General features: G+C 41.4%; 2 protein-coding genes across 6 annotated transcripts in view; one reads left to right on the top strand and one right to left on the bottom strand.

Moving 5' to 3' along the window:
- The window catches only part of LOC311439563 (uncharacterized protein), a 57,581-nt gene that overhangs the window by 13,634 nt on the left and 20,735 nt on the right, over positions 1-23,212 (bottom strand). The window contains exons 3-4 of one of the 2 annotated variants that reach the window (XM_084525423.1): positions 21,153-21,211; positions 10,231-10,365 (exon numbers count right to left, since the gene is read on the bottom strand). In XM_084525423.1, the coding sequence (XP_084381549.1) occupies positions 10,315-10,365; positions 21,153-21,211 (110 nt within the window). In that variant the 3' untranslated portion in view covers positions 10,231-10,314. Of the gene's footprint in view, positions 1-10,230; positions 10,366-21,152; positions 21,212-23,212 lie in introns of those variants that run through there. The other variant, XM_084525424.1, reaches the window with a different exon arrangement.
- LOC311439559 (pulmonary surfactant-associated protein A-like) lies at positions 17,097-22,878 on the top strand. Of its 4 annotated transcripts, XM_084525411.1 has the most exons (6): positions 17,155-17,175; positions 17,754-17,913; positions 19,103-19,247; positions 20,073-20,147; positions 21,056-21,133; positions 22,316-22,878. In XM_084525411.1, exons 3-6 carry the CDS (start codon positions 19,118-19,120, stop codon positions 22,690-22,692), a joined length of 660 nt encoding a protein of 219 aa, XP_084381537.1. In that variant the 5' UTR covers positions 17,155-17,175; positions 17,754-17,913; positions 19,103-19,117; the 3' UTR covers positions 22,693-22,878. The 4 variants fall into 4 exon arrangements, with proteins under 4 accessions (XP_084381536.1, XP_084381537.1, XP_084381538.1 ...); XM_084525410.1 differs by lacking the exon at positions 17,754-17,913 and having other exon boundaries at positions 17,097-17,175; XM_084525412.1 differs by lacking the exons at positions 17,155-17,175; positions 17,754-17,913 and adding an exon at positions 17,606-17,622.

Genomic DNA, 23,212 nt, shown 5'->3' with positions numbered 1-23,212 from the left:
TGTTGTGCTTGCCAGCAATAAAGGGTAGAGCTTTTTTATTTAGTCAGAGACTAAGCTCTCACCCTGCTCTACACAGAGGCTCTTTACGGAGCATGAAGAACCTGAGGCTCTAATATAGGCTCCAGGAGTTGTCACGTGTAAAATATGGTCCTAACCGAGCTTAGTTTAAGACAGCGCCAAAGTTAAAACTGTCTAATGCTATGTCCCAAGAGAGACCTTTTAGGCAGTATCCATCTACTTCATCTGCTCAGCTCACCTGTTTTACATCTCTTATTTTCATTGCCTGATACTGTGTCAACCTTTGTAAGTAATGACAGTTCTTATATCTGTACCAGGATATGTAAGTGCAAAGGAAAAACAATTACTGCACTTGTTGAAGGTTATGTATTTTCTATAGTGTGATATATCTGCTGATCTGTATATTTTCCGTGTCATTACTGGCAATGTATCTCTAGAGTTTCTCAAGTGAACTGCATTCCTTTCCGTCATTAATTGGCACCCTACAGCTATGAAAACAGGAACTTTTAAAAATGTGCCTGGAGATTTTAATCAATATTTATTACATGAAAATGCAGGATAAGGTGCAGTATTTCAAAGACAGATGTGGGTTAGTTTAGGACAGAAAAGAGACATTCTAGAGAGGTAAATATGGTCCTGTTGTGCTGCTAGGTGTAAGGATCAGTGGTAATTCAGTGTCAGGTGCATGTACTTGTAAAGAATAAGGAAGTGTGCTTTAAGATTACCTGCACAAGCACTGTGCTATGTTTGGTGACCATTTCATTCATAGCTGAACTAAGAGCAATGCCTCCAGTAGGCCAGCCAATGAATTACAATGTTTTATCTGTGAATTTTAAAAGGCTTTAATGAAGTATTTTGCAGATGTAAATGGCTCTGTTCTCCCACCGTCAGTCACCTAAACCATCAAGTTGTCCTCCATGAAGATCAGCTATGCAGCACCTAATAACAGATGCCCAAAGGTAATCACAGCAAGGAAAGATTAAAACCTGCAAATTACATGTTAGTAGCTGTATCTATTATGGCACTTGTACCTCATTCATTTTGTCATTTCAAAAAATTGATCCTGCCTCGCAATGCTAGAAATGAAGTGGCAAAATATTAATGCAATATGAGCATTCCTCTTTTAGACTGCATCTACAGCTTCAATCATGCTGAGTCAAACTATTATAGGATATCAATAAAAGCTTTTGGGATCTGTAATAGTTACAAGAGTAATGACAGGAATACAGATAGTAGTGCTTGTTAGATACACTTGCTTGCAGAACTGTAGATAGTGCTTGTAGATACATATATGATATTTGATTGCACACAAGTATCGTAAAGCAAATATGTTCTAACCAATTAAAAGCTGTCTTTCAGCAGAAGTTTTGTAGATATACTATTCCTAATTTCCATGTCATTCAATGTATCAAGAGTCCAGCTCTGAAATGTAAGTTAGACTAATTCTTACAAGATTTTGCCCATTGAATTTCTAATGCACTTGTTTGAACTTCATGAAACTTCTTTTAACCCTATATTGATCATTTGCATTTGGACAGCACTACATGTTATTCAGATGGGATCTCTACAGACTGAAAAACTGGTTTCAGGTAAGTGCAAAAATAGTTGTATGCTAAAAATACGGAAGAAGTTCATGGAAGTGGAGAGGATGAATATTCGTGTTGTAGGTAGGCTCAGTTTCATACTGTCCAAAGTTATTAGATAACTATCCTTATTACCAGGTTGTGCATGCGAGAGGTGTATGTAGCCTTCAGAAAGGAGAATGTGTATAAGAAGCCTGAGCTGAGGTTTTTGAATTGGTTGCTTGAGGTAAATATCTAGTCAGACCAGTTTTGAGTCATTGAGTTCTTTGGCCTAAGTTATACTATTTGAAGCTGTTAAACTCAGTGAGATACTCTCAGAGGTTCCCTCAGTTCCAACCTTTGTCACCAGGCATGTAAGGAACACTATTCTTTCTCTAGGAACATTGTTCTTTAGTAGATGCTGAACAGCAAAAAGTGAGTTTGAAATTGTTTTTCTAGAGGCCTAAATCAGCATCCCTGATGACCACTTAATTTTGCATTAATTAGAAACCAATCTGTATTTGCTGTTATGCCCCTGATTAGAAACATCTCATTTGGTGCTAATATGACCTCCGCAGAGCTTCTAAGTAATTCAAGATGAGAGCAGCATTTGTTAATCAGCTGCAGGGTTTATCTTTTTGAAACATAGCACAATTTTAGGCTAAGTTTAGGCTTAGGAAAAGCTATCCTGTCACCTGTTAAAAAACATGATTTCTGAAAAGCTCTTTTCCTTCTTTTCAGTTTTCGAGTGGCAATTTTCAATGGGAACTACAAGATGGAAACAGGAAACTAGTTCAATCAGTAGCAACTTGTACTTACTGCTGTCCTTTTTAATCAAAAACTATAAATGTGGGGGAGGAGTGGATAATTTATGCTCAGAGCAGAGAAGAAACATGTCTTTTTCTCTGGCTTGTTTCCTGCTATGGAAGAAGGCATCGCCTTCTTGTGTGAAATGTGCAGAGAAGAGTTACATAGGGAAGCCTGTGTCTTTAGGACTATCAGTATGGCTCTTTAGCCCAGGACCTGCCAAGGAAAGAAAAAATAAATCTTGGATTGTAGTTTGGCCAATAATATCCAGGAAAAGAAGTAACGTAGGAGAGTCTGGAAACCTAAATGCAGTTTCAAATCTCTTTTAAACTCTCTGCTTAACCCCTCAGCAGTTGCAGCAGCACCAGATCTTTTGTATTCACTCTAGGGAATGATCTTATCCTCAGGCACCTGCAGTTAACATCTCTTTTTTATGGTCTGTGACCATAGTGATGTTTCAGGCATTGGTAGCCTGAGCTGTTTAGATCAGTGCTGCAGGGCAGACCAGTGCGAAACCTGTTTCCTGGCCCTCTGTTTTGTTTTGTTTTGTTTCTGGTTTGTTTATGTCTAAAGGTAGCAGCACAGTCTGTTCCTCAAAGCTGAGTTTGTGCGTTCATCCTGCACAAGGCAGCTTTGCAGCAGGAGGAAAACTCCACAGTGTGTAACAGGCTGGCATCCTCCTCCAGCGCTGGAGAGTGTGAGTACAGACACTTCAGGCAACTGGAATTTACCCTGGACTGTTTACAAAATATGACAGTAGTCAACCCACATTTAGGTGTCTGATATCTGAGAGCCAGTACTTGAAAAACCTTCAGAGATGTTGCCATCAAGGAAATGTGAAGGGTAAGGAGGGAGTAAACCAGGGGCCTGGCGTCACCTTGCAGCTTTACCCAGCAGGCTTTTGGTGCTTTCTTGGGGTCAGAGCTCTGCACCCTTCCCCCCGCCCTCCCATATGCACTGGTCGGACTACTGCTCTTGGCCACCCCAACCTGGTGCTTGAGACAAACACCAGAAAAGGCTCTGCATGCTTCCACCCACCCCAAAAATTATTCCCAGCTATGGTTTTGATGTAAACAAGGGAGGTGCAACCACTACAAACAAACAGAGGTGGCCACAGCACTTCAAATTTACTTGGAAATTTTGAAACCTCTGGAGCATAATAATAATAATGAGTACTTCCTGATCTCGTACCTTGCACTTTATGGATCCAATGGCACCTGTGCAAGGGTATCCCACTCAGGAGCAGTTTGCGTAATGCTGCCTTGCTTACAAAGCAAAACATTTTAACACCTCTATGACCCTCATGCAGTCTCTACCCTTGCTAAACTGCTGTAAGTATCAACAAAAGCAAGGAAAAGATAGGAAAAGAGAAATGGAGAAGGAAAAGGGATGGTTTTTTAAACCTCTTTACCATTTTACCTATTGTTACCAGCTACGATGAAAACAAGGGGTACTGATACTGCTTCCTAATCCTGCTAACTAAATCATGGATTTGTGCATTAAAAAATAGTAAAGCAAGTATTATTCTGAAGGCCCAGATGGCTCTCTGTGTGCTGCTATTCTAGTACTGCCTCTAGTACCAGTTATATAGTGTAGAGTTGCAATTGGCAGCATCTGGAGAATCGTACCTTTCCCTTTCAACAGTAAAGACCATTAGTAGCTTGAATACCTAACAGTGAGGAGGGGAAGCTAACAAAGCCCGAAAGCCTTTCAATTGAAAAGTTCTGCTAATGAGGTGAAAATGTTTATTGCCTTTTAATCTCATGTTTTAAAGTCTGTTAATAAGGTGGAATCTGTATTCCTAGCAAGTAAGGATTAAGTGTCAGGAATAGTGTGGCAAGAAAAGCTGCCAGCTCTTTGCACAGCAGTAGTTGTAAAAGCTATTTAAGAAATAAGCGATGCCTCCTAGAAGCACAAGATCAGGCAATTCCTAAATATCGCAAGTCAGGCAGGCGGGGCAGGAGGCCGGCGTGGCTGACCAGGAACATTCTAATGGAGATTAGGCGGAAACAGAGAGTGTTTCGCTACTGGAAGGAGGGCCAGGCGTCATGGAAAGAATACAGGGATGCTGTTCGTGTTTGTAGGGAGAAAGTTCGTGTGGCCAAAGCACACCTAGAGTTGAAGCTGGCTGTGTCTGTGAGAGAAAATAAAAAGGTTTTTTTTAGATATGTGAATGGAAAAAGGAGAACTAAAGAATACATAGGGCCGCTCCTTGATAGGGAAGGTCTCCTCATAGACAATGACATAGGCAAAGCAGAGACGCTTAACGCCTTCTTTGCCTCTGTCTTCAATGCCGATGATGGGCTTCGGGACCCAGGGTTCCCTGAGCTGGAGGACCGGGACGGTGGGGATGACAAACTCCCAACCGACCCTGAACGTGTGCGGGATTTGCTACTCCACCTGGATCCCTGCAAGTCCATGGGTCCGGATGGGATTCATCCCCGGGTGCTGAAAGAGCTGGCGGACGTCATCGCGGAACCTCTCTCAATTATTTTTCAACGATCCTGGGAATTTGGAGAGGTCCCGGTAGACTGGAAGCTGGCAAATGTTGTGCCGATTTTCAAGAAGGGTCAGAAAGAAGACCCTAGCAATTACAGGCCTGTCAGTCTCACGTCAGTCCCTGGTAAAATCATGGAGAAGATGGTTCTCGAACTTATTGAGGTGCACCTCGGGGACAAAGCAGTCCTTGGTCCCAGCCAGCATGGGTTTGTGAAGGGTAGGTCCTGCCTAACTAACCTGATTTCCTTTTATCATAAGATCACCCGTATGGTGGACCAAGGGAAACCAGCTGATGTGATTTTTTTGGACTTCAGCAAGGCTTTTGACACGGTTTCCCATAGGATCCTACTGGACAAAATGTCCACCATACAGCTAAATAAAAACATCATACGATGGGTGAGCAATTGGCTAATGGGCAGGGCCCAAAGGGTTATGGTAAATGGGGCTGCGTCAGGTTGGCGGGCGGTCACCAGTGGGGTCCCTCAAGGCTCCATTTTAGGGCCAGTACTTTTCAATATTTTTATAAACGATCTGGATGTAGGAATAGAAGGTATTTTGAGCAAGTTTGCTGATGACACCAAACTTGGAGGAGTTGTGGACTCGAATGAGGGTGGAAAGGCCTTGCAGAGGGATCTGGATAGGTTGGAGAGCTGGGCGATCACCAACCGCATGAAGTTCAATAAGAGCAAGTGCCGGGTCCTGCACCTGGGACGGGGAAACCCTGGCTGCACGTACAGACTGGGCGATGAGACGCTGGAGAGCAGCCTAGAAGAGAGGGATCTGGGGGTCGTGGTAGACAGCAAGTTGAATATGAGCCAGCAGTGTGCCCTGGCAGCCAGGAGGGCCAACCGTGTCCTGGGGTGCATCAAGCACGGCATCGCTAGTAGGTCAAGGGAGGTGATTGTCCCGCTCTACTCTGCGCTGGTGCGGCCTCACCTCGAGTACTGTGTGCAGTTCTGGGCACCACAGTATAAAAAGGACATGAAACTGTTGGAGAGTGTCCAGAGGAGGGCTACAAAGATGGTGAAAGGCCTGGAGGGGAAGACGTACAAAGAACGGCTGAGGTCACTGGGCCTGTTCAGCCTGGAGAAGAGGAGGCTGAGGGGAGACCTCATCACAGTCTACAACTTCCTCGTAAGGGGGTGTCGAGAGGCAGGAGACCTTTTCTCCATTAACACCAGTGACAGGACCCGCGGGAACGGGGTTAAGCTGAGGCAGGGAAAATTTAGGTTTGACATCAGGAGGGGGTTCTTCACAGAGAGGGTGGTTGCACACTGGAACAGGCTCCCCAGGGAAGTGGTCACTGCACCGAGCCTGTCTGAATTTAAGAAGAGATTGGACTGTGCACTTAGTCACATGGTCTGAACTTTTGGGTAGACCTGTGCGGTGTCAAGAGTTGGACTTGATGATCCTTAAGGGTCCCTTCCAACTCAGGATATTCTATGATTCTATGATATGTTTCTGATGTGTCTGTAGTGCTTTATAGTGTATTATGTGTTAGTTCACTGAATGCTGTAAACTACCCTCTGTCTCAAGTTACTAGGAGCTCTCCGCTGGTTTTGTATGCTGCAGCCCTGAAGTTAATCTTTGTCTAATGCTCTCAGAATAAATCTGAATTTAGCATTTATTCTAGCAAATTGTATGAGTTGTTGGAAAGTGCAATAGTGTGAATGATTTATCTCTGTTACAATGGCACAGTATGTTATTTTGGAAAGGTGAAAGAACATAAAAAGTTAGAAAGAAATGGAGTGTACCGCTTGCATAACACTGCTAACACTGCAGCTAACACTGGTACTGCAAGCCAGGAGTACGATTGTTCTCTGCAGGTTTTGAATACTAATTTTTAGAAGTTAATACCTGAAAATCCACTTCAGCTTGAGATGATTGCCCAAGGTAGCAGTGGAAATGGACTGGCCTTTTGAAAGGTGCAGTCAGTAGGCCGGGCTCTGCTTAGGACTGAGTCACAGGGAGGAGGCTAAGCCCATGCGGAGTGCCAGGAAGCCCTCATGCTCAGGGGCTGCACCCTCTCTTCAGTCCCAAGGTATTTCTTCCTTTGTGCAAAGTGGACACAGCTGCAATTGCACAGTCCAGCCCAGAGGACATGTGAACACACTCTGAAAAGGCACAGTTACAGAAACCCTATGCTAGGCCTATTTTTCTAGCTTGATCCCCTGTGACAGTCTGGTAAGACAGACAAGCAATGTGTCATTACTAACAAGTAAGCATATCTGAAGCACTCTTTTGTAGGTACCCACTCATGACAAACAACTATTTTCCTGTCTGCCAGCTGCTGATACACCAGATGCCTCTGTTGGAGTGCATTCCCTCAGAAACCAGAGGTTACAAGATATCATAGCTTGCTTTTAGAGAGGCAATACTGCAACCTGCCTCCCTTTCATGAACAAATGGAAGAATATTCAGAAAACAAGCAAGGTTTTGGTTCCTGATAGATGTGAGAAACCACTGAGGGCCGCAGGAAATGGGAGAGATGCAGGAAAAGGCAAAAGAATTGAAAAAATTATTAACAGGACAGCAGCTGCTTCCGTGATTTTGCATATGTATCTGACAATATTGGTCTAGACTAAAGGTAAACCTCACTGTAATTGTAGCATGTGTGAGAGGACTCGATTGAATTCAGCATGTGTTAGAAAGCTCACATCTCTGCTGAAGTGAATGGGAATAAATCAGCCAATGAACAAAGGTACCCATAGCTGTACTGCTGTTTATATTTCCTGAATAGCATGGATAGGCCAGCAATTGGTAACATCCTTTATAGTCACTGCTGCAGAGATAATATTTGAGCAACATAATGGTTATGTGGCTGCATGGTGTGGCACGTAGGGAGCTGAGAGAAAATGAGCAGAATGTGCTCATTGTGTTTTGCCTTTCAGATGGAAAAGGTATGGAGATATATGCAGTCTATTGTACAGGTACGCATATATTTTGTCATGCTTAGCAGAATGGATCCGAAATCTCTAGGCCGGGCTGTAGGTCAGGTTGGCCAGTAAGAACAGGACAACTGCTCCTTAGCCAGGTGGTGAGCTGCCTAAACACATGGGGGCTGGACTTCACCATGCCAAACTCATGGAATGATTCCTCAAAGCAGTGAACACCAAAACAAATGTAAGAAAATCAACAGGTAGCTCAGGTGGTTAGTAATAATTTCATTAAGGTTTCTCGTGTTTGACTAAGAAAAACAGTAATTAATCTTCAAAATCTCAGGTAAAGCTGCTATAAAGACTGTAAGAAGTGACCCTCATGGAATAACAAAATTATTTTATTAGTTAATTAGTTGGTACTCATGGTTATTATGGTTCTCAGGGTTATTAAACATTCTCTCTGATTTGTCCTGCAAGCTAAGTCTGCTGTGTTTTAAGAACCTACTAAACAGTTGCAGCTTGAATTGTACTGGCCAATCTCCCTGTACTGATCAGATCTCCCATTTTTCTCCAGAGAGAATCTGAGGTTTTAGGACTCTGTTCATTCCCTTTTGTTTTCTTTCTATGTCACTGGTCTTCATCTGTTCCTTGGTTTTTGTCTACCTAGATGAACTCCAGGGGGTTTTAACTAGCTAGCTGAAAAAGAAAATATACGGCAGAACCAAAAGAAAACAGATGGGTATGTATTTCTTAATGCAGTTTGTGCTAAAGGTTGCAATGGCTTATGCCTCAGCATAAGGAAAATGCTAACAGTAGTGTCTGTTATCCTGACCAGCGACTGAGTAGCCCACCTTGTTTCCCTCTCAATATCTGAGTAGAGGAAAGAATTTCCTCACACTGGTTTTGCAAAGCGTCATCCTCTGAGTTTTGCCTTTCATCTCAACCTATATGCCTAAGGAAGTTTCTAAAGGGCAGTTAAGTACCCAATTGCCTTTGAAGGTCACTGAAAATTACATTTTTAGAAGTGCGGGTGTTACACTTTAGACTCAGTAATTTGCATATTCCTACCTAATATAATATGACCTGAGTCATTCTGTTAAGTATAAAAAATACATTTTTGTGGTCGAAATCTAAAAATTCAAGAACTTGCCACTGATTTGCTCTGTGTCTTGTAGATAATTTACTGAAATATTAACAGAAGCAAACAGAGAAGAAATACTACTGGACGATGCAATGCTGGTTAAAATGCTGTAGTTTCATCTGCTTCAATTTCAGTTACATTGCAGCAGTCTTCTAATCCCCATGAGTGAATGAATATAAATGGTTCATTGTGTTAATCTTTCTGATTTTGGGGATCGGTGTTAACAATTTGCAGTCAGAACAAAAGACCTCAGTAAAGCCCAGATTATAATAACAGAATTATAATCAGAATGGTATAGCAAGAGTATAGTTTTAGCAATGCTCTAAGGATGTAAGCATGGCAAATGTTTGCTTGGAGAGGTCACACGTCTTAGTAGGGCATCAGGCATAGGTGTTGAGCCTCTATTTTGGATGTAAAGAGGTCTGTGCTCAATTTTTGCTGTTTTTATGTCTAGGTGGTGAAAATGTGATTTGTCACTCTTCAGGGAGCATCTCAAAACACATGCTGATGTAACAGGTATTGTAAACAAAGGTACTTTGGTCCTAAGTAGCTATACTTGAGAGAATCTGCTCACTTTTAATGTATTTACTTTTCCAATTGCATCCTCGTTATCATCTCTGTATATGAATAGTTTTGGTCAAATCTCACTATAGAGGAAAATTGGATTTCAGCAAACTATGTTTATTTTCATTAAGAGTTTGGCTTGCAAAAGCTTGCAGAGAACTCAGCAAAGAAATAGGCTTGTAATTAAAGAATAAAACTATCTGCACCTTTCTATCAACCTTTTTAGTCTATCTAACCTTAGTAGTCTAAGAGTGATCGAAACCTAGTGATAAACTAAAGTACTGCAAAAACTACAAAATAAATTTCTATAGTACTTGGGCTCCAGATTAGTGTGTCCTGGGTTAGAAGATATAGTCAGGGAATGCTCAGGGTGAAAGAAAAATTGTTTCAATAAATATATGTCTGTAGCTAAGCCTTTATTTCCTTCTCATCCTTTATAGGAATCTTCCAAGAATATGTCTACACTGAAGGCTCTCTACTAACTGTTCCTTACATAGTTGCAGGCCAGCTCAAGTAGCAGTAAAAGAGGAAGAAATTAACGAGCTTCCTTGGGCATTTAATTGCATGGCCTTTCCTTGGCATCACACAGCTCTGGCTGTGCTGCCAGCAGTGCCCAGCATGGCTGGTTTGGAGCTGCTGGGGATTTATTAGCACAAGATATAGTCACTGTAAGTAGGGCCGTGTGCCTGCACTGTTACAGTACTGCTCCAAGGCAAGAAGTGATGGGGCCCCAAAGCATCACTTGCTGCCACTGTCACATCCCTCTTGTCTCAGGAGAGTGAAATCCGGTCCTCCAGAGGTGAAGCACAAAGCCACCACACTGACTTGCAGGCACTGGATGGACTCACAGCTGCACGTCACCAGCCTGGTAAGGTGCTCCAGAGCTCTGTGTTTCCTGGAAAATGAGATGATGACGTGCCTTAACATCTGTCTATCAGCTATCACAAAGATAACAAGTGTCCCTCTGTACTTGTGCACTAATGAGAGTCTAAAATGTAATGTTACAAATGAAACAGATTCAATATATTAAGTGCTAAATGCATCAAACAGCACAAGTAACTGAAACATACAGATTTGTGTTCAGTCTCCTGAAAAGCTCTGTGCAAAAAAGAGCATCTGTAATACTTATTTTGTCTTTGTGTTCAGCTAATGGCAAGATAACAACCATGAAACGTGGCATTTCATGGGAATTCATTACTGGTTGGGAGCCCCTCAGTAAGGTGCAAAGCAGCTTCATTGTACTGTGACCGTCAGACCTGAACAGCAGCCTGGTGAGTTTATTATTTTCACTTCTAAGTCTGTATTTTCTGCCATGTGTTTTCAACCACAAGGTTCTCCCAAGGACTTAGACTTTCAACAGTAAATAAAAATTTGGCAGTGCTTTTGGATATATGTGTTGTAACACTTATCAGTGACACAGTAGATGGGCCATTTCCCAGCAATAATAGCATAATAACAGCCTAAAAAGGTGTTTTTTTTTTTTTTTTTTTTTTTTTGCTATCTGCAGACTAGATTATCTTTATTTTAAATTGACAACAAGAGCCAGGTGGCTGCTCAAAAGAACAAGATATGAAGTACAAGCATATGTTTCCAAGGCAATCTTGGCCAGTGGCTGTTAAAGCAAAAAATGCTTATTATTACGTCTTTTCAGAGGAGGTATAGTTCATCTCCATGGGAACACAACATGACAGAACAGCCCTGTGATGAATCTTTGTATTATTTCCAGTAAAGATAGACAATATTTATGCCATCATGACAATACTGATTGTCATTACAGCGGGTATTTCTGTCATGGTGTTGAGCAAGTATTAGGAATCATCTCCCAGAGTGTTGTGCAGTACTTGCAAAGCAGGGCTATATGCGTAGCAAGGAAGATGTAAGGAGGAATTACAGAGCTAGTAATGTGGCCTACAGGACAGAAACCAGACTCTTTGAGATTGGAAAAGAAAAGCAGGCTTCCACAATGATCCTAGGGATTGCACCTCTCTAAGCTACCTGTTTCAACAGCTGCAGAAACTATAAAGGTACAGGCTTTCAAGAAATCATTGTTAGGTTGTGACGTCTGAGTTAGAGCATTTCTGGGGTTTTGCTTGTTTGCATGTAAAGGGACAAGACAGAGGCTGACTTGGACAGGTAATTTTTTAGTAAGCTTGGAGAAAGAATATAGTAAAGGAGAAGGGGAGTGTATGCATCGTGCCTAATCATTAATGACATTTTGTCATAGTATCTGCAAAACCTGATAAAAGTGATCTCAGGTGAGGAAGGTGAGGCTGCAGGAATGAGGATGAGCAATAGTTTTTTTTCAGGCTTTTTGTCTATTCTTCGTGCAGGACTTTTGTTCGTTTCAACTACAAGGAGCTATAGCCTCACTATGCTCCAGGAATTAGTATTCCCACACAAAGTAACGCGAAACCTACACTTTAAAATATGTAAACAGCAGGGACTAAATATATATATGTGTGTGTGTGTGTGTTCTTCAGGAAATTTATTTATTTAAGTGGTAGTTCTGGAGGCTTTATTTCTATAGATATTGATAAGTGCCTATAAATATTTTTTCGGAAAAGCAGGAGAAAATCAACCTGATGTTCTAATGCTTTTCAGGTTGCCTTTGTGATAGGTGTTCTCTTACATCCCTGTTCTTTCTGATTTGTGTGCTCCCTGGTGTAGCTTGTGGGAAATGGACAAAAGGCTAAGTGTAAGGTCTCAGTAAGTGTTGAAGGTTCAGACATAGTATGCCAAAACATCAGTTTCTGTACCCAGCATGGACTAGGCCTGAGTGTCCTTCTCTGCTTCTTCCTGAGAGAAATTCTTTCTGATAGGAATTTGTCCAATTAAAAGTCCTCAGACTCAGGAGCAGGACTCCTCCTGAGACCTAGCTCATGCCGTCATGATAGGGACCCAATAGTCAGAGCAGAAGGCAGCCTTGTTTCACTTGGTTCTTCAGAACTTAGCTTTTTGACTCATCACTTTATTCCTGCGCCTAGTTTCTTGGCACCTCAGTCTCTACCATGAAATGACTGTGTCAGAGTTGGATCTGCTACTGCAGATCAATACAAAAGGATGATGTGCCATTTCCTAACTCTTTTTAAATATTCCTTATCCATTTTCTCCATTACCGGTAGCTTTAAAAAATTTCTAATTTTGACCCATAATATAGTATTGCAGTATACGATATAGTACAATATACATGTACACAGTATATACTATACCACAGTATAGTATTGCAGGTATATTGCTACATGTTCCAACTTTTACATTGAGTACAGGCTCTTAAAACATGTTCCTTCTGGAGGCAGAGGAGGCCTTAAAGGCTATCACCTCCCACGTCACAGACAAAGAAATAAGCCCTAATACATCAGTGACGTGCCTTTCCCCCAGACTACTTTTTTTTTTTTTTTGCTTTTTCCAGGGATTAATGTCAATTATTGCAACTTACTGAGGAAATAATGATGTTCTCTAGTATGCTGACTGTGTAGTGTAAATCAATGGCCTCAGGTGTATGAGAAGGAAGCAACCAGATACAATCTGAAAACAAAGGTCAAGTGTTTCCTCTGTCAACAAAGTTTTAGGGGCACATACCTTGTACTGGAAAGATATGTGCCTGCTTTTTTTCACAAAAGCTGTGGAAAACTTAGACACCCTTTCCTTGATAATACAGTGTCAATTTACTTTTCCTAGGACAGAAAATAGATTGAAAGGGAGGACTTTTGTTCTTCATCAAAGGGCCTGAAGGCATTCTGTTTTGTCTTACGCTAAAGTATTTTCTTATGTACAAGCACAGTGCTAGGCAAGACCCGTTTGGTATACTCTTAAAACCCACACACCCAAGCTCTGCTCCCTATGGCTGCTGTCCTATCTTTAGGAACCTCATTATCTGTATTCAGCAGTTAATTCTCCTCTTCCATCTACCTGCTTATGCACTTGGACCTAGAAATCTCTGCCCTTGGATCCATCCGCCCAGATGACAGCGTATTATTAAGATGTGAGTGATACTGTGTTTGTTTATAAATATAAAGATGTCTCATTAGCAATTGCATTCTACATCTAGGATGCCTATCTTCCAATTAAAGTGGCACGAGGCTAGAGTACACAGCAATGAAATGTTCTAAGCCCTAACAGCAGCAGAATTTGGATTCTGTCCATATTGGAGGTATAGTAAGGTAATGTAATCTCTACTTTTGTCATCCTGTTTCTATATCAATGTAGTGTAAACTAGTATAAGTAGGATTTGATCAGTGTTTCTTATTTTCCAAAGTCAAGGATACGGGTGGCCTTCCCCTGTTTATTGTGTGGACTCGCTGCAGCCGGGGAGCAGGGAGCACTTACCCATTGGACTGTTTCATTACGTAGTAGGTGGCGTAGGTTTAGTTCCTATATTTCTGTTGAGGGCTGAAGGTGATAACTAAAGAGTCCTAAATGGGCTTTGGGCACCCAAGTCTGGCCTATTTTAAGATCAGCAGCAGCAGAGCAGATAGGTTGCAGAGAAAATACTAGACAAATATCAAATGTGAATGTTGCGAGGATGGAGATTTGACCATACGTGCTTGCCATGCAAATGCTGTGCCAAGGACAAGCTAAGGTAGCTTGAGGTACCTATAGAGAGCGATAAGGTCACCCCTGAGCCTCCTCTTCTCCAGGCTGAACAAGCCCAGCTCCCTCAGCCGCTCCTCGTAGGACTTGTTCTCCAGGCCCCTCACCAGCTTTGTCGCCCTTCTCTGCACCCGCTCAAGCACCTCGATGTCCTTCTTGTAGCGAGGGGCCCAAAACTGAACACAGTACTCGAGGTGCGGCCTCACCAGAGCTGAGTACAGGGGGACGATCACCTCCCTAGCCCTGCTGGTCACACTGTTCCTGATACAAGCCAGGATGCTGTTGGCCTTCTTGGCCACCTGAGCACACTGCTGGCTCATATTCAGCTGGCTATCCACCATCACTCCCAGGTCCTTCTCTGCCTGGCAGCTCTCCAACCATTCCTCTCCTAGCCTGTAGCTCTGCTTGGGGTTATTGCGCCCCAGGTGCAGGACCCGGCACTTGGCCTTGTTGAACTTCATGCAGTTGACCTCAGCCCATCGGTGCAGCCTATCCAGATCCTCCTGCAGAGCTTTCCTACCCTCGAGCAGATCGACACATGCACCTAACTTGGTGTGATCTGCAAACTTACTGAGGGTGCACTCAGTGCCCTCGTCCAGATCATCGATGAAGATATTAAAGAGGACCGGCCCCAGCACCGAGCCCTGGGGGACGCCACTAGTGACTGGCCTCCAACTGGACTTGGCTCCATTCACCACGACTCTTTGGGCCCGGCTATCCAGCCAGTTTCTAACCCAACGAAGCGTGCGCCAGTCCAAGCCAAGAGCAGCCAGTTTCTTGAGGAGAATGCTGTGGGAGACGGTGTCAAAAGCCTTGCTGAAGTCAAGGTAGACCACATCCACAGCCTTTCCCTCATCCACCCAGCGTGTCAATTTGTCATAGAAGGAGATCAGGTTCGTCAAGCAGGACCTGCCTTTCATAAACCCATGCTGACTGGGCCTGATCGCCTGCTTGCCCTGCAAGTGCTGTGTGATGACTCTCAGGAGGATCTGCTCCATGAGCTTCCCTGGCACTGAGGTCAAACTAACAGGCCTGTAGTTTCCCGGGTCTGCCCTCCAGCCCTTCTTGTAGATGGGCGTCACATTTGCTAGCCGCCAGTCAACTGGGACCTCCCCCGATCGCCAGGACTGCTGATAAATGATGGACAGTGGCTTGGCCAGCTCCTCTGCCAGTTCTCTCAGTACCCTTGGGTGGATCCCATCCGGCCCCATCGACTTGTGCACATCCAAGTGCCGTAGCAGGTCACCAACCAGTTCTTCATGGATAGTGAGGGCCACATCCTGCTCCCCATCCCCTTCCACCAGCTCAGGGTACTGAATATCCAGAGAACAACCGGTATTGCCGCTAAAGGCTGAGGCAAAGAAGGCAGCTCTCTTTCTGGATACACAGCATCTTAAAACATTAGATACCAGTTTTGTTTCAAAATTCTCCTTTGCTAACAGTTGTACAGGCCTTTGTGGAGCCTAGGTTTATTTTCTGGCATTAAAAATGCAGCATAAATCTTGTGTTAGGGAACCTCAGAAGGAACCTCATTGTTCTATTTAAGACAGAAGGAAGGTTTAGCATCCGGGTTCCACTGAAATCACTCAGGTATGCTGGCTGAGTTTTGTGGGTGTTACCCTGCCAAAAACCTTCAGCCATTGCCACATAAGCGTATCTGCAGGTTTCAGATTACCGAGCGTTGTAGCTATTCTACAGGTTGGCAGGTTGCAGAAAAAAAGAAAATATTTACTTTCTTTCCGCCTTATTCTTCAGTGTAATTATCTTACCTAATTCTCTGTTACTTCACAAAGGGAAGTAAATCTAATGACTAAGTAATCAGTCATGGTGGATGATGTGTAAACATCTTATCAGCCTATTTGTGCAATTGTGATCTGGCTGACAGTGGAAGAATTGGTCTGAAATTCATAGTAATTGGGGGGGAGGAGGAGGATACAAGGTAATTAGTCCTTTTTTTTGTATATACCTCATGCCATTGCAGATTTGGTTTTGCTCATGCCATACTTTCCCAGATGAGCAGAGATAGTGTGTTGCTGGTAGGGTTTCACTGACTTCCCTGCCTAATGTTGCAATTTTGTAAGTAAGTTTGCGAAGTACAAACAGTTCTATAGGAAACGTAGCACTAATCTGCGAAGATATATAAAGTTGTACATATATTACAATTGTATGCATATGCATGGAGATGTATGTGGGCAGCACCACAGATCAGTATAAACCATTACAACTGTTGTAGTTGTCTGGAAACTGGGTCTGTACGAGGTCGTGGCCTGGTAAGGTAGATTCCAAAGAACTTGGGCACTTTACCATTTAAAATATTGCTTCCCAAAGTCTAGATTCATAGTTTAATCTTATCTTGCAGCTGCAGAAATTTATCAGAGCTGTAGGAACCCCAGAGGTCTACAGCCATTCAGAAACAGTGCCAATGTCTTGTGCTGAACTGCCCTATATCTGTGCCATTCCCAAACCACAGCAGTGTTCACAAGCAAGTCAGTTTCCCTACTGGATGCTATCTAACCTACATTCTATAGACCTAGCAGTAGTTTTTATCATCTACCATAGTTTCAGCCAGTGGAATTAGAGGTTATATGAAGTGACTAACCTGCAAGCAAACCTGTGTTGCATATCAGGAAAGAGTGAAACATAGATATTTTATAAGTTTTTATTTTTTTTCCTTTTCTCCTATTTTTAGGAAAGAAAAGGACACTAATACCTCGTCAACTTGTTCATTAAAACATGGCCACATATCATTTCTGCATTTTCTAGGTAAGGAAAACACTGGGAACAGTTTCGTTGCAGGTATTAGACTAATTGAAGGTTTCTTTATAGTGTTTTATCTTTTGCATGGGTGTACAAATCTGGAGTTATCTGTAAGATGAAATGCTTTTTCTTCATTAAAACAGAAAAATGAGCTTTGTAAATAGGAATAGAAGGGTAAATTTATCAGCCCCTAAAAGTGTTCTCATTATTTGCATAAAAAGTGTTTAAGCAATACTAAGAAGTCTCATTTGTGCCCTGAATATCCAGTGTCCACTTCAGCAGTGTCATTTAACAAGCACCACACTATATAAAGGGGACCTGTGAAAGCCACTCTTTCATTTCGCTTTGAAGCAGAAAGGTAAGTTGAATTTCCTTCTCATAAATCACAAGGAACTACAGCTAGAAGGCAAACCTGTTTCTTCATTTCTGTGGTCATACTTATTTTTAAATTAAATTTCCCTTTAATAGGTGGTGGGTTTTTGTTTGGTGTTGTTTAGGTTTTCACTTTTCACAGAATCACAGAATTTTCTAGGTTGGAAGAGACCTCAAGGTCATCGAGTCCAACCTCCAACCTAACGCTAACAGCCCTCCACTAAACCATATCCCTAAGCTCTACTTTTCTTACGTTAGTAATTATAGTAGATGCAGAGATGCCTGTAGGACACCAGATTGTAGTTACAGATGAAGGGCATGCAAACTGGAATAAAAGCAAAGATCTCTTTTTCCATTTTGTTATTTAACTAATCAGAACTCTGACTCTGCATCAGGGTCCAATTACGAACTGGGTGCAACAGTCCATTTAAATGTAAGTCTCTGAATGATCAGCACCAGAGGAAAAATACCTGTTGTAATTGCATTTCCTTATCTCAGGGACATAAGTATGCCTAGCCACCTAAGGTAGGCTTCTGATAGGGACTTTAATAATCTGCTCTGCAGAGTCATAGAATGGCTCGGGATGGAAGGGACCTCAAAGATCATCTAGTTCTAACCGCAAAAAAAAAAGCCCAAAGCAGCCGGTATTGGCGGAAGGAATCCCACCTCAGATTCAACACATGCAACGTGACAGTGCATTTTAATGCTACATGTATGCTCTCAGGTAGAGTTGAAATGTACTTGTTAGGGTGGATATTCTGGCAATGAGACAGAGAGTGTTGCTCAAACAGTTTTATAAATGCATCCTAAGGCTGAAATTTTTGACATAAATGTTATGTTTGGGGGCATGTCGCACCGAGCCAAGTTTGATTAGACATGCCTCTAGATGAACAAGTGGGCTTTGCCCTTAAGTATATTCACTATTGATGCAGATCTAGGATAATGTCAAAAGCCTTTTACAATAAAATCAGTCCTGCAGATGAAGCCATATTCCTTATTTTTAAAGCTCAATCCAGTTTTAGAGTATCCAGTTAATAAATGACACTAACAGAGATTCTGTATCTGCTTTTCATTTAATAACTGGATATCTCCATACCATGGTGTCTTATATTTCATCATTTCAGGTTTAACTGCGCAGCATTAGACAATGCTGCATACCCAACAGATGCGTTGCAAAGCCATGATCAGTTGTTTCAGAGTGCTTTTTAATCATATCTCAGCACTGAGATTATAACCCTACCTAATATTACATCTGAAAGATGAAATAAACTGAAACATGATGAATGGGCCTATAGCCAACCAGCAAACATGTATTTTGTGCAAGACTGACATTTTTAGGCTTGTGGAATTTTGTTCAAAACAATATGGGAATGTCAATGGAACTATAAAACTTTGCCCTTGTGAAAAACTTATTTCAAATAAATGTCCCTAAACAATATTGTGCCTAAAGAAAGAGATTGCTAACCAGCTCCAAAATATCACAAGAACTACTGTAACAGATTGTGCCTTTAAGGTTGGGGGCATATACATCTATGTTTCATTGACAGATTATAGGCCTAACAGAGAAGTAATGTCCTAAGCCTTATCAGTTTTATATCTGAGCTCATTTCTCAAGGATTAATCCTACAAATAGTCAGACATAACAAAAAAGAAGATATGTCTCCACTATTCCCAAAGGTGTAACTGTCATTCTGTAATAAGTAAGTATTCCAATCTGTATCAGTCTAGAAACAATTTTGTGCATAAGCTATGCAATAGTAGCAAAACAAGCTGTAAACTTCAAACTGCACCCTATTGGAACAAGGCAAAGAGGCATATTTAAATAAGTGGAAAAAAAAAAAATCAATTACAAAAGCCAATGCCTGTATTTCTTGCAGAATCACTGCCTGACAAATATGTGCATTTTCTGACAGGTGCCCTGAGTAACCATGATGTCTTACTCTTTCTGCATGCTCACAGCAGCAGCTGCCTTGCTAGTGCCTTGCCATGCACTCAGCTGTCCAGGACTTCCTGAGCTGTCCGATATCCCAGGACTTGGTGGACTACTTAGACTATTAAGTAAGAATAGTGACTGTCTTCATTATAATACACATGTACTAACTATAAGTCCCCGGTAAGGAAAAAACAAACCTTTATGTTGTCTTTTCATTCAGACGAAATAAGGCAATATTAGGGTTATATAAATGGTTAGGTGTTTCCAGGTCCAATGAAATCAGAGAGCAACTTGCTACCAGACCTCGTGGCCCATACTTTCAGCCGGCAACAAACACAAGTTTGGGGGAAAAATCCTTGTCACAAAGGCTAAATGAATAAAAGCAGGTAACACAGAAGGACATGTGGCCTCAAGTAAGTGGTGGCGGTAGGCAGAAAAGGGGAAAAAACAGATAGAGAAAATAGTCAGTTAAATGTTTTTTCTAAAAGACAGAGCTCCTGTCTCATCTGGGAGAAGAGGGGAAATGCAGTTTATCAATACCTAAACATAGAAATACATATAAGCAAACATTTAAACCTTTCTAGTTCATATAGCCTTTCCAGTGTTACATGTTACATAAGAGAAGTATAGAAGCCTTTTTTTGTATAACTAAAATGTTATTCCAATATGTAATTTAAAGTGTAAATCAAAGGTGCCTAGTCTGTTTCTATAGTATTCAAAGACGGTATGTGCAAAAGGAGTCTGGAGAGGCATATAAATTGCACTGGGTAACTTTATGTCTATATGGAAATATTTTCTCCAGGTGCATTACCAGGGCTAAAGTGCTAACAAAATTGTTCATACTCTCAAACTGCGATGTGTTACATTTAAGATCTATCGTATACTGAAATTCCCCAAATATGCACCCATTATATAAATTATGTGTATATAAGTATGCCTCTCTTTTCCAGAACCTATTCTTAGCCCAAAGTGGCCTTTTGGAAGAGAAAGGCTTCCTGAACCTCCACTGACCACAGGGCTGCAAGGTAAAAAAAAAAAAAAAAAAAAAAAAAAAAAAAAGAGGAGGAAAAGGGGAAAAGATCTCTATATAGTGTTTTGTCAGACAAATAACTCTCTCTGTTGGGTGAAACGTTATATTTTACTGGCTGTGAAGCCAGGTATGTAAGAGTTGGAACAGTACAACTCAGATGTAACATATGTTATGCCTCTACATTCCCACTAGTTTTAGTTGTGAATAATGGGAACACCATCACAGAAGCATGTCAGTAATTTTGTACTACACGTAGGACCTTTGTTACCAGTGGAAATTTGTATGAAATAAGTATCTGCCTGTACTGTCAGTGCCCATCCTAAACAACCAGTGCTGGATGAACTCTGTGTTTCACTCCACCTATGTGGAAACCCACCTATATCTGCATTTATAGTTCCAATTAAAATAAGATCCCGCTGTAAATACACAAAACATCCATTCAGCAGAATAAAAAGGAAATTATATAGACTGAATTTTGTGTAATGCCACAAGAACTGTTCCCTCTCAGAAATATCCCTGGTGCCTGTCCAGTATCAATTATGAGAATGAAAAATTATCCCTGACAAAACCATTGGCAAATACTTATGATGTGTACACTTTCATAGGCATGACACACATAAGACCTCAAACTGGATTTAGAAATGTATTTCATGTGTGGCTTTATTAGGCCTTCTCTACGCAGAAGTGAATTTATGTGCATTTCAAAGGGTTTCTTTTCTTTGTTTAATGCAGAATAGCCAAAAAGTGAAAAAATTATGGGAAAATATCTATTAGACCCCAGGCAATGTTAAAAGACATCAAGCACCAGCTAGTTTTGGAAAATAGCTAAATTTAAGCCAATTATTAGTTCCTATCAGCAGAACCTAGTTCTTGCTTGTATAACTTCTATGTTTATGTGTGTAGGTCTACCTATCTCGCCTGACACTGAATTCAGCAATGTTTTAGAGAATTTCAGACAACGACTGTCCAGACTTGAAGGAGGTAATTTTTCCATGCTTACCTTTTCAGCTCTCAGCCATTTCCAAACATAGTGGGCAAAAGTAATTATAGAATCGAGACCTGTAGAACAGAAATCACATTTGAAAAATGGTCCTGTATTACAAAACTAGAACTCGCTGTGAGACACCATAGAGCTGTTCTAGGCCTATTGCAGGGCCTGTATTCGTTTTTTGTAGTGCCACAAACTAATTTTTGGCTTCAGAGAGGGTGACTAGACCTAAACCTGAAAAGCCTTACTCCCACTATTGACAGCATAGAATAAGATCTACTTTGTCAATGTAATCTTTAAAACAATACTTGTGCAGATAGTCATCTATTAAGATTGTCCAGAATTAGTTGAATATACCTAGATGCTATTACAATGCTCAATAGAAATAGATGTCCAGTAAGTAACATAATGGTTGCTTGTGAGACAACCTGGAATAATACTTTGGATTTTACAAAGTCAAGCATGTTTCAATGGTAAGGCAAGATATACCCACGTATACTCCAGTACCGAACATGAGATAAGAACCAAAGTAAAGTACTTTCTTAGTAGGAGAATAAAACACGGATTTCTCAGGAACACCTAATGGTTATTTGTTTGGATTTGGTGTGTATATATATATAAATACATATATATATATACACATAATGTACATACACACATACATATATTGCAAATGATGTTGCACTTTCTGCATGAATTCATCAGAACTTGTCAGCCTTGTACCCTATTGCTAGCATTTATATCTTCGAGCAATGAAGTTTCCAGAGATGTTAGAAAAAGTTTTGAGTACTGAGTTTACAAAAGTAATGATAGTTTCTCTGTTTCCCTTGCTCAAATTTGAAACAAAATTGATCCTCTTTGGGGAGTACGCACAGCTAGTAGAGATGATACTGTACATAGCAACTATGAGTAGGATATCTTTGTCTCAGAGGAGACTATCTGTGGACAAAAGCAGCAAAGCAATAAACTTATTGGACACCTATTGAACTGGGTAAACTCTGAAGATCTGTAATCTTCCCCTCACTCTCAGTCTTGCCCTCATCCATTCCCTCCTGCGCTCCTCTTACAACTTTTAATTTCCTCTTCGTCATCCTGATTTCTCTGTCTGCGCTTTCTCAGTAAGATGCCAGAGGAACCCAGAAAGCTAACTAGCTCTTTTTTTTGGGGGGGGTTAGTGCTTACCTTGAAAGGGAAAATAGCAAAAGCCGGAGAGAAAATAATTGCCAGCAACGGGAAGAAAGCGGACTTTTCATCTGCCCTAGAGTCCTGTGAGAAGACTGGAGGAACTCTTGCAACTCCCATGAATAAGGAGGAGAACAGAGCTATTTTGGGGATTGTGGAGCAGTATAACAGTTATGCCTATTTGGGCATTAAAGAGAGTGAGACCTCCGGACAATTTGAGTATATGAATGGCACGCCTCTGAATTACACCAATTGGCACCAATATGAGCCTAATGGCAAAGGCACAGAAAAATGTGTAGAGATGTATACCAATGGGAACTGGAACGACCGGAAATGCAACCTCTATCGCCTCACAATCTGTGAATTTTAAGGAATGATGTTTCAGGCACCTGAGAGTATGGAGACAATAAAACAACCTAGGCCTCAGGTTTATGCAATTTCTGTAGTTGTTGCATGTCAGAAAATCGGAAACGAATCATATTATGGTGTATTTTTATCCCTGAGAAAATCCCAAATGTAGAAGGTGATTAACATAATTAAAATGTGCCTAAGGGTATATGTTTCTCTCTGTTTGGGAGGGTTGGGAGTAGCTCAAAAGTCCTTGGTCACAACAGACTCTGTGCACTGGGTCTCTGTGAAGACTAGAAGAAAAATCCAAGGTTTGGCCTCGGATACTGGTTAAAAATTATCCTGGGATTCACAGTGGAAGCATTTCTAAGTATTTATGAGTTTCTGTCCGAAAGGAGATGGACAGAGTCTGGTGTTACTGGAGTAATTAAGGTGTTGGGATTTGAATGTCTGTTAGAATTATGGGGCTTGCAGTGACAGGTTTAGCAACCGCATTCAACTGTCGTTTTAAAAAAAAAAAAAAAAAAAAAACAAAAAAAAAA

The sequence above is a fragment of the Aythya ferina genome (genome assembly GCF_964211825.1).
Source record: "Aythya ferina genome assembly, chromosome: 7".
Classification (NCBI taxonomy): Eukaryota; Metazoa; Chordata; class Aves; order Anseriformes; family Anatidae; genus Aythya; species Aythya ferina.
Note: the sequence above shows the minus strand (reverse complement) of the source record. Positions and strands in the feature narration are given on the sequence as shown.

Coding starts and splice junctions, on each gene's coding strand:
- LOC311439559 (XM_084525409.1), top strand. CDS start 17,763: ATGGCTCGGGATGGAAGGGACCTCAAAGATCATCTAGTTCTAACCGCA. Junction 20,148..21,055: donor ACTGACCACAGGGCTGCAAG/GTAAAAAAAAAA, acceptor TTATGTGTGTAG/GTCTACCTATCTCGCCTGAC. Junction 21,134..22,315: donor ACTGTCCAGACTTGAAGGAG/GTAATTTTTCCA, acceptor GGGGGGGGTTAG/TGCTTACCTTGAAAGGGAAA.